General features: G+C 30.2%; 1 protein-coding gene across 10 annotated transcripts in view; it reads right to left on the reverse strand.

Moving 5' to 3' along the window:
* The window catches only part of Nlgn1 (neuroligin 1), an 861,540-nt gene that overhangs the window by 481,709 nt on the left and 367,588 nt on the right, over positions 1 to 12,243 (reverse strand). For 7 of the 10 annotated variants that reach the window (XM_048814272.1, XM_048814274.1, XM_048814273.1 and 4 more), the window contains 2 exons: positions 8,542 to 8,601; positions 1,875 to 2,027 (listed from right to left, as the gene is read on the reverse strand). In XM_048814272.1, the coding sequence (XP_048670229.1) occupies positions 1,875 to 2,027; positions 8,542 to 8,601 (213 nt within the window). The remainder of the gene's footprint in view (positions 1 to 1,874; positions 2,028 to 8,541; positions 8,602 to 12,243) is intronic. The other 3 variants (XM_015494255.2, XM_048814278.1, XM_048814276.1) reach the window with 1 other exon arrangement.

Consider the following 12,243-nt stretch of genomic DNA (forward strand, 5'->3'; position numbering starts at 1 on the left):
AAGGAAGGAAGGGAGGGTGGGTGGGTAAGTGGATAAAGAAGTAAAGCTTCAATCAACAAAACAACAAAGTTCATTTTTGCAAATTGCATTTTATGTTGGTACAACCAATGAAAGAAAAGGGCAACATAATGTGTGGCCAAAGAGCTTAAAATAAATACATATATGACTGGCTGAACATCCAAGTCCTTGAAAACACTGTTACCACTATTGGTATTTAATTTTAAATTCTTCCTCTGCAAACTGGTCACTGCTCAGGATTTTCAACCTGCACCATTCAGAAATATACGAGTATAATAACCAATGAAAATAACTCAATCATAAACAATATCATAAATTAAGTTAAAGTATTGAAGATAAGTGAAGACCCTTACATAAAGTGTTCTATAGGAAACAAACAAGACTTAGATATTTAAGAAAACTAGAAACTCTTCTGTATCTTGTAATATGCAGGGTTTTCATCGATGAGAAGACACTCATCCCTGCCTATTGAAATTATAAAACTACTGAATTGATGCAGAACTAGACACTCGAACCATGAATACTTGAGCAAAGCTACAGAAATATTTCAAGCCTACTTTGATACAATGTATCTATGATATCACTCACCACTCTTTAAATTTCTAAATAGCAAACTAGAAAAAGATTAAGACCTCACCTTTACCCAAGACATATGAACTTGATTTACAGAAAATTAATGTATTTTATATTCTGTGATTAGCATAAATGTGAAATTATGATTTCACAGAAGTTAGAATAATAATAGCTTCTACCAAAGAGGAAAAAACTTTTTTTTCTCAATATGGTTGGAATATACAACATCAAATAATCATAAAAGAGAAGGTATTCCAAAATATTTTTTAAATATTTTAGAATAAAGAAAGTGTGATATATTTTTATTTGTCCAAAAAAATTGATAGATTATACCTCTTGAATCTATATATCTGTAACTTTTGAGAACAATTAATATTAAAAAAATAAAAACTTTTGAGGTCAAATTATGCTTTTTAAGCAAATTCTGTTAATGAAAATATCATAGATATAGACATTTACTAAATGACACGGCAATTTTACTCTGAACACTATAATAAAATTGGAGCAAATAACATTAAATTGAAAGGTTAGCACATTAGTTTTTTGTTTTAAGTTTATTACATAAAATAACATGCCTACCTCAGACTACCTAGAAAGACATTTTATAAATAATATTTCTCTATACTTTTCTTCAAAACTGAGGATCTGTATGTTGTATTTATTTTGTAGTTCCTTGGGGAACAGTATGCATTATTAAACTGAACTATGTCATTTTATGAAATCAATGTATGTTTTTCTAAATAATCCAATCAAAAAACATTGAGAACATATTTCTAATTATTATGGGACCAAAAAAAAAAAAAAAGCCTGCACAACAATAGCAAACAATCATTTCTCAAAGCCAGTCCAAACACATAATCAAGGAGAGAATATAAAATTGATTCTAAGGTCACCGCAAACCTCCAGCAATTTTATAGCATTGTAAAAAAGAAAAGTAGAAGAAGGAAAAATTCACCCAGGGACCAACTTTTTTTCCTAAGGCCTTGCCATTGTTACCTTTCACAGTCCTATAAAGCCAAACCAGGCAGTACATTCTCCAACAATGTGAGTGATTTCATTACCTTTTAGGTTCACATTTAAAAATCTTCCATAGCTATTCTTTGTCACATAGCTTGTGAATATTTATACAACTCATTAGAACTATAAAAAATATTGGTTCATAAAGATCAACAAACATAGAAGGAGTGAAACAAAGCCAAGCAAAACAAAATAAGTCAATAATAAATCAAAAACCATTGCATACTTCATGTATTAAATGTGAAAACAAAAAAGAAATTTCTTACCAAGCACCCCAAGCCGATAGTTGACAGTGATGACGATCACATTGCCATAGCTCGCCAGCACACTCCCATCGTATAAATTTCCAGTACCTTCCATGTATGAGCCACCATGGATATACACCATCACTGGCTTGGGACCTCCACTGTCCCGTATATCTGAAAAACAAACGGTTGGCAATTGTTCTTACCCTCAAAAAAACACAAATAACGAAGCACAGAGTACATTTTTTATTTTAGGGGCAGAAGGCATGATTTTAATATAGGTCTTTAAATTGCTGGTTTTTTAAAAGTGTTTCTTAAGCAGCTCATGTTAAGAACCATGGAGCAAGAGAGCAATTGTTTTCTATCTGAAATTTAGTTTACAAATTATAAACTAAATTAAAAACTTGAACAAATTGAAAGTGGTATGAATTTTAATGCATTTTAATTGATTCTGGAAGTGACAGTAAAACCCAAAGAAATAACCAATTGATAATGGCTCTTGGGCTACTTTTTAAAACTGATCTCATATGGAATTTATGAACCATAAGCTAAGGATGATGGTATCATTATTACTGTGAATAAACAATTTTTTTCATTTTTTATTTACTGTAGACCTTTGTATCAAATGCAGTATGATTACATTAAGTCATTTATGCTTCCATTTGTGGACATTATTATAGTATTATACTATTCATTGCAAGAAGTTTCATTTTACTCTTTGCATAGTATTAAACAAATGTTTTGGCAGTGAAGTCATATGCATCTGAGCTTCTGTCACTGTTGTATTTAGGGGGAATGCCATTTAAACGATTTTTTTTTTTTTAGGAAGTTCTGACCATTCACTCATTCCACCTAACCTGAACCTTTGGGAGAACAGAACAATAAAATGATAATTTTCGTCTCTTTCTGTAGCTAACATACTCTTCTTATCCCTACTTTGGTGCTCAATTTTAATCATGTAACCTTGAAATAGGAGAAAGCTAAATTTGAGTGTAAAGTGACAAAATTTATGGTGAGCTTAAAGTGATTTCTATAACTTTGAATTTTGTCCAAGAATGTTTACTTTTCTAAAATGCATTTCTCACAATTGTGTAATTCTCAATAAGGTTATACGAATAACATATAAGGGAAATGTAAGAGAATTTTAATTAATATTATACATGCACTAATTTCTATAGGAAAAAGCTAACATATTATGGTTTTATTATGTAGATTAAAATGTGATTTTGAATATATATATATATATATATAAACAAAACATTATTATTACATAGTAGCCCATGAGGTCTAATATCCAAAATTAAAATTATATCAAGTATATTATCTCTATTTTTATATCAATATTAAGGGTATCATTTAAGATTATGGTTTTGTTCCTTTGCTTCTAAAAAAAAGTTTTAATCAAATTAAATTCTCCTACAACTTCACATTTGAGGCACTAGTTTTCAGAATGAACTAACATGATACAAATTCATTGAAAGAACTGGTGATTATTTAGAGATTGGCTTACATTTCTTGTGAAAAATAATGACTAATTTGAATCCTTCCATTTTTCTACCATAATAGTAAAACGATTTCTATAAATGAAAAGTCACTTAGGAGCAGAATTTTAGCTCAACTTGTTTGTCCAGATTTTCAAGTTGGGGAAATGTCTCATGGCAGAACTTAGAGACTTAATTTTTTTAAAAAGACTATTTTAAATTGACTTAAAATCAGTGGGAAAATTTACCTTCCCACTCCTTTCCCCAAAGATGCACTTGAGAAGAATGTTTTGTTTTTAAGTAGTGAAAGGAAGATATTTTGATATCAAAATCATCGTCTAGATACAACTACATTTAAGAGGGAAAACCTGGATTTATTTTCTCTAGGAATCCTTGGGAGAGAAAATGGTATTCATTCCTATGTAAAGAATTGGGGGCTTGTGTTGTGGAGAAATTAGATTTACACCAAGGACATAATCCTTTTGAAATTGCTAAACTACAAACCTTAAATGCCTACTTTATACATACAGTTTTAGCTTCTTATTTTTCTACAGTGGTTGGCACTGAAGAAGCAATAATAAATTATTAAACTGAAATCATTAACTGACTGTTCACAGCAGACGTTGTACTCTGCTAATTGTATGCTTGGAGGTAGCACAGAGGGAGGCTGTTTCAGAATTCTTCTTTAATTAAAATTACATAGAATTACAAAGCACCAACTGTGAACAGTAATGAAATCTTGGTAGAACCATCCAGTTCACCTGGAAAACAATACAGAGAAGACTTGCCACATTTTATACCTAATAACTGAATGAAGTGGACATTGTTAGGAAGCATTGAAAACATGACAAAAGATTTTAGAAGCTATTTTAAGAAGGATCTCTTTATTTTTACTTAAAAATTAGACTTGAAAGGATTACAGATAGCTTGGATTAATTTTAATTTTCAACTTGTCTTTTCAAACTTTTCAAAGATTTCAGCCTTGCCCAATAATTTATATATAGAGTAGTTCTTTTCTAGAAAGTTCTATAAAATTCTAATGCTGGGTTCTGAAAAATACTTCTTTATGCTTGAAGTAACTTTGAAGTTAATACTTTAAGGAATATTAATTACTAAAACAAATAAAAGTCTTAGACATTAGAATCTTTAATATTGCTAATAAAATTTGGGGAAACATCAGAATTCTGAAAGAGCTTCTCATACAAAATAATTGTAATTCTTTAATAGTGTTTTATCAGAATGATCCATCTCAGACTTTACTTCTTTGCATAATTGATTTTTTTATGTTAATAGAAAATGTAAACAGTCCAAATTATAACTATTTTCTTTTAAAAAAACTAGATTATTTATAAATGAAATCGATATATCAGATAGCATACCATTGAATATTTTAATAATATTTCAAGTAATTTCTAATATTTAATATTTGTAATATTTTATCATATTTTTAATAATCAAATTTCAGGGGTACATTTTTCTTCAGTGGGAGTATATTCAATGGACTTAAGTAATTTGTATTGAACTTATTAGAGCCAAATCATCCTTGCAGACCATGTCTCTTGTGTAACTCCTTTAAATGAGGTGCAACATGTGAGCTATATATTGTACTTAAGATCCCTTATTTGCCTAAACAGTTGCTACTAAAATCATCAGAACATTCTCAGAGATCTTCAAACACTAGCTCAGTTTCAGTACATTATAAATGTTCATCAAGCATTTTCTGTTTTTGCAATTTTTAAAAAGCTTGCTAACTACATATGGCTTTGAAAGGAGTGAAATGTTATTGGAAAAATACTACCTGAATAATTATTTTCTTCTAAATTTTTAATAAAGTATTTTAATTTTTCAAATTAATAAAATAACAAACTTGGAATCTGAGTATATATCATGATTTTAAACTTAGGAACTATTTCATCTTTCCATAAATCAAAATTTTATATCACTTTAATAAGCATCAATAGATCTAGGAGTGTTTAGTGGGAATTTATTTGTGCCTGACAAACAGGATTTGGGATCACAGATCCCTGTAATGATTCTAGTAAATAATTATTAGTCACATAACTCCTTAAATATGTTTACTGGTTTCCTTCTTCTTAAAGGACTCACAAAGTGGTTAATTGACCATATTTTAGAGTTTGGAGAATTTAATGGTTTTAAACTTTTGAAGCATGGCCTCAGCTAAATCTTTCTCCAACATATAAAGGGACATTTCACAACATTTTGTGCTTTCTACTCATTTTTATGGAATTTGATTATAATTCAGAACTGCCAAAATAATAACAGTTGGTTGAATTTGTGCGTGTTAACCTGGATATAACACAAAGTACATTTTCAGTTTTAAAAGTATACAAAAATCTATGAAGCAAGTTTAAGAAAGCTCTCAATAGAATATAAAATTGCATTTGGATATTGAAATGTTAATATTAAGATATTCTTAGCATGATTAACATACTTTTAAAGTCTCCCAAATTCCTAAATGAATTGGAGGAAATCTGGGATGTTGCTTTTAACTATTTTTATCACTTCAGTTCTTTGTAAACTATGGAAATTGCCTATAAAATATACAGCTCTTTTGGTTATTATAAACCATACGTGAAAAATGATACAATTGTGCTTGGTTTAGAGACAGCGAAAGGGCATTGGCTCACGAGATTAGAGTAAGAGCAGTCCACTGAGAAGTCTTCTGAGAGCATCAGTGACCCAGGAGCAAATTGTGGACATAAGAGGTTAGTCTCAGAATGCAGTGGCTGATACTGTACCTTGAAATCAGGTAAAACTATTAAGGTGTCACAGGTATGGCAAAATAATGGGGGAATTTTCTATAAATGAACAGAAAACCTGACTTCTGAGTGAAGTAAGCAAATAATTCATCAAGTAGTTTCTATTCTTTTATGTCCACTGTTATTGATTCAACTTTTGAAACAACTAAGTCTGAAAACTAGACTCAGTTTTTAGTCCTACCCACATCTACAAAGTGATTCTAAAAGACATTGAATAGAAGATACTCAGAACTTTCCACAATATCTGTTCCTGTAGGATATTAGAATTCATCTTTATTCTCCTCAAAACAAGTATTCAGTAAAACACAGAGGAATAGACTGAACTAGAACTGGCAGCTTTGACATTCTACACTTTTGAACATTTAAGAAAATTTATGGATTGATAACTCTTGTGATGAGTGGCTTAGTACATAACTTCAATACTACCTGCCAATTCAAATAAGAGTTTAGGTTATTTTTAATGGCCAATTTAAAAATGTTAGATGGGCTTCACAATAGATCTATAAAGTAGATTCACATCTATAGGACTTAACTTACTATGGTTGCCCCTAGGTATCTATTTTTAACATGTAAATGCATTACTTGGTGCTGTTTCACCAAAAGAAAAAACGAATCATATTAAATCAGCAACCAAAATATTTTTTAAATAGGGAGGTGATGTATATTATCTTTGTGACTACATTGGAAAGTTATGGACTTTGCAAAGATACACACTAAGAAGTGCTTTATACTCACTTTATTATTTAGATAACAAATGAATAGGTTTTAGAATTTTCAGAGAGCTCAACAAATTCAAAATCTATAAGTGGAGACAGTCTTCATTAGAGCAGGGAGAACAGTAACCTTGCTCTACAAAGTCAAAAAATGTTCTGAATGTTTAAATATATCACATTTCTAACAGTATTTTTTTAAATCACAATTTGTATTTTGATATTATCTTTATTTTAGCCATTTAGCGTTCATAATGATAACTTTTGAGCACGAATAATGATTTATTTAAAATATCAATGACAGCTTTGTGTTTAATCTTTAATTTGCTTCTTGGGTTCATGGTAAATGAATTTTTATTAAATATCATAAATTTCATAACCAAAATAATTCTTAAGGTTATAAAATATTAATAATCAAATGTCATTTTAAGCTTTCAATAATTCACTTCTATAGTTTAATTTCCTACTGTAAAGGGGTTTGTTAAATATGTTAACAATTGATATTGAAAATGAAAAGAGCGCAAATTGTTTAGTAAAGAGTGAGTCACTGGTGAATTCCTTGTAACTTGTTCACCCCTTATTGCTGTAGATTATTTTATTTTGGAAAATCTATCTTATTGTATTAATAATATCTTTGTGAGATTTCAGTTTTAGGCTTCAGGGAATTACTTTTAATCTTGGATTACATTAGTTCCCTCTATTACAGTTATATCTAGGATAGCATTTAAGAAAGAAAAAAAATAAAACAATGAAACCAAAACGAGCTGAAAGAATCAATAAGCTTTTCTAGACACTAAAAATCAGGTACAGGTAGAGTGGAATGAGAAATTTCAGATCAGTCTTTTGAGTACTTGGGTTAAAAACGTAAATCAGAACTGTATGTCTTAAGAAAGCAGGAAGGAGAAAACAATTCTGATATTAACAAAGCAGGAAATATCTTATTGCTCATAGTTGGCAATTCTTTCAAAATCTGAGTAATCTGATTTATTTGCTAATCTACAAAGTATGTCCTTTTGAAATTAACAATCATCAATTTCATCTTTTTTAAATAATATAAACTTCACTAAAAATATTACTATAAGCTCATGGGACTTCAGGGGCTCTACAGTGATTAGGAATTAACCCAAGGGTTGTGTTGTCTTTTCTTACCTACAAAATTTTATTATTTATATTATATCTCAGCAAATCAACAGCCAGTGGTATTCTAAAATGAAAACATATTGCTCAAGAAACACTTTATATCAGCTTTTAACTTTTCTTTTTATTTAGTGTAGGGTTCTTTTTAAACAATGTCAAATGTAAAAAAATGAAACACATTTTGATATTGGCTAAAATAGTTACATAGATTAGAAAACATGCAAAATGGGCACAGAGAGACTACAAGGGAAAGATTGTTAGTTCAAAGAATGTGGACGCATTTGTCAAAACGTGGGATGAAACATATCAAAAGTCAGTTCAAGAAAATAATAAAAAAAAAAAAGCCCCTCTTTTTAAAACATTTTAATGGTTGGCATCAAAATGTAAAACTTAACATTCATTTTTTGAAAAAAATTAAAAATGCATATTTATATGTAACAACAAGCAAGAAGACAAAACACATCAAAAACGGGAATTCAAAACAACTTTTCAAAAAAAGACAAGAAGTAAAAAAATAGAAAGGGGTGGAAAAAGTGATTGAGTCCCTTGTCATGCAAATAGATTTGTTGAAAAAAAATACCTTCATCTTCAGCACCGTCATTATCACCTAAATCATCTGTCTGTTTCTTTGTAAGGGGACCTAGGATTGAGAATGGAGAAATGGAGGGAAAAAAAAAAGACAATTCAAGAATAAACAAGACTGAGGGCAAAAAGTTAAATGTAAGTACTAAAACTCTCAAGGATATTTCAAAAAGAGCGGGGAAGTGGTTACATCATAGTTGATTATCTATTTTGTTTGAGAAAAAAAAAATCCCTTTCCCCAAAATATCTTATAAAAGATTGGCTTGTGAACATATTCAGCATAAAAAATACATTATGATTTGAAAGTCATAAGTCATAAACCACAGAAATGATCTTTAAAAAAATACCCAGTGAATACAAAAAAGTAAACAGTTTTATTAGCTGAAAGAACTCAATTTATTCAGTGTCTTTTCTAATTTAAATTGGTGACAAAAACAAAGAAAGTAGGTCAAGTTCATTCTTTAATTTGGGACAATATAATAACATTAGGGAAAATAGAGATATGAACATTTTAATTTGTTCTTTTTTAGTTTTTTTTTTTTTTCCTTTTTTAAAATAAGAGCATTATCACTTGGGTTACATACACTTTAAATTCATACATTTTAGCTGTGACTTTTTAAAATTACTTCTCAATAACAAATATTTCCCCATAGGTTTTCATTTAAATGTATGCTGTGGATTTAAGACATTTGTCACCTGCACAAATGCATCAACGGATAATCTCATCACAAAAGGTCCCATTGATAGGAGCTGGTGTTTAGCTATTAAGGTAGTTACAAAGTCAGGGCTTATATTTCATAATCACTTTAGTCATATAATGGAATTATGCCCTCTTGCAATTTCATGCCCAGAATGGTTATTTATAATAGGATCATGTTTTAGAAGAATAATTATATTAAAACACTGTGAATGTTTAATAAATGTTTTATTATACTTAACAATGCTAATTTGCTAGAATAAAAGAACACACCAAAGGGGAAGTCAAAGGCCAGATGAAAGTAATTTTAAGTGTCACATAATTGACATACTCAGCACACAAAAAAGCAAGTGAAGCCCCACATTCTCTTTTTTATTTCCACAACCATTTAATCTGTATGACATTTCATAATTCTCATGCCAAAGCAATCACTATGAACACAGGACACTCAAGTTAAAAGACAGCCAACCACATAGCAATAAGCAAGAAAATTTTGTCATGCATAAAATAAGTCATAGAAAAAGGAGGAGAAAAGGACTGAAAGTGATGATTTCAATAACATAAATAGTAAAGAAGCAGGCTTTAAATCTAAGCACACTTCTGAGGGAAGGACTGTTAAACATTTTGAGAAAGACTTCTAAGTCTTTTTTAGAGATTACTTTGCATTATATTTGTAATTCAAAACTAAACCTTCTATAACAACTCTTAAAGAATAAAAACACCATCCAAGAAACAAGGGGGGGAAAAGAGATATAATTATGTTTCATCAGCTCAGAGACAGCCTTGAAAAGTATCAGTGACTAGCAAAGATCAAAAGATTGGAAAAACAGAAATTGATGATATAATTGAAGGGACCATGGTACAGTCAATTGTAATATCATGGTTTCATCATTGCAAATAGAGACATGGGAACTGTACACAAAAAAATTAAGCAATATACTTTTATAATCACACCTTCAAGCAATCATTCCATTGAGAAAACCTAGATGAAAATAATAGTTTATGTTAATTGGCATTCATTTGCAAGCTCATAGATAGCTGCATTTCTTTAATATGACTCCTCTTAAATATAAAAAGCACACTTATCTCATGTTCATGTAACAACAATGCTACACCTGCTAAAAGTATAAATTTTACATTTAAATTTAAAAATTGCTAAATCAGAATACTATATTTAAAATATTTCAAATTTTAAAACACTTGAAAATATTAATGATAGATAATTGTATTCGATTATATTATAAGCTTTTAACTTTTCTGCAACTACCTATTTCCTAGGCTACTGTTAATTATGTTCTTTTGTTGTTGCTGTTGTTATTGCTGCTGTTTGTTTGTTTTGATAAGTAATAGAAATTTAGCACAGTGATATTTATTGTAGCCAAAACCATCATCTATATTCTAATTTCAGTTAAACTGTTTAACTGCTTAGTTCTTGGCTCTTTAAGAAACTAGAAATCTGACCCCCCTCCCCCAATTTTTTTTTTTCTGAATCATCAGTTCACTAATATTTGGGGACAAAACCAATCACAATTAAATAACTCTTCATTTTTCAGGTGGAAGTATATTTCTTCCTCACCTAGGCTATCCAAAGCAATTTACATGGTTTCCAGTAGAAATCATGTAGGTTCTACAGCCACCATGCCAGTGGATTTACATACTTTACATGCTTACAGAATTGTCAGCTCTTAGGCCTATGTGAGAAATAAGAGAATTTCTGTTAAACATAATCTTCCACTTTGCATGTGAACATAATTCTCAGTTGCTCTTTGGCTCTGGGTGGGTTTAAGTTAAGAAGTCATGGGAAAGGAATGATGTTAACAAAGAATTTTTTTATGGATGAAATAGTTGATTGACCTAGCTTTTTGCTATTTTTAGTTTTTATACCCATCCCTACTCAGGAAATGGTGCCTCTTAACTGATGTGGGGGAAAAAAACAGACACAAATATAGATTCAACATAATAAACATATGGAAGCATCATTAACCTAGAGGAGAATTAAGTTGAATTCGCCCAACTAAAGAATTTCATATATTGATGCTAAGTAAACCTTTAGAATGAAATGGTATTGTTACCATAGTATGCATTCCAGCAGTATTTTAGTGATTCGCTGGATTTTCTTAACCTCAAGAGTTTTTTTTTTACACATCTGATTTTTTCAGGTTCCCTGGGAAGAAGAGGATTGATAACAGATTTTGGCAAAAGTGATTATAAAAAGAAAGAAAACAGATTTCCTTTATCTTCATGCCCAAAGGCACTCAGAATAAATATCTAAGAGGGTTTAGGGTTATGAATTGAGAAACTCAATCTTGGTTCATGTGAGGACGCCTGAATGGAGTTAATTCGTGCTTGTGAATTACAGTGACAGATCGTACCTGATCTCCAGACTCCCTATTGCCATGCTGCAAACAGAACAGCCCATCACCTTAGCTTTGCTCCCTTAGTACATCAGCAACTATAGCTCATTTTCCATTTATTCTAAAGTGTTAAAGTACTTAATGATGTTAAAACATTTTTTGTAGTAATTTAAATACAAAGAAAATATCATAAAAATCAGTTGGCATGAATTTTCTTTCAAAAATTAGATAATGACATTTTAGGGATCACATGTCCCTGTAAGTTAAGCAACATGATTTTCCCAAGGGCAAAACATTTATCCTTTGAACAGGTATAGTAGTCATTAACAACATTCCAACCTCAGCTTAGGTTTCTTTTAAACAACAAATAGTGCATTTTCAATACCAGCAGTTTGAAATGGCTATCTTCAAGCATCAAAATATAAAACAAATGAGACCACTAAACCCTGAGTGTAGAAGTGATTTATTTTACCTTGAAACCCGATTGGGTCCTCTCCTCCCTGAGGAACACACACATAACTCTCATTAGAGTTAATAGGAAAGTAGACCTCAAGTCATTTTGAAAGGGAGTGAGAGTAATTACTATATTTTATATCTCCTATAGGCAATAAATAGATTCAGTGGTAAAACAACAGGACTAAGCAAGGTA

Source organism: Marmota marmota, unplaced genomic scaffold, assembly GCF_001458135.2.
Source record: "Marmota marmota marmota unplaced genomic scaffold, marMar, whole genome shotgun sequence".
Lineage (NCBI taxonomy): Eukaryota > Metazoa > Chordata > Mammalia > Rodentia > Sciuridae > Marmota > Marmota marmota.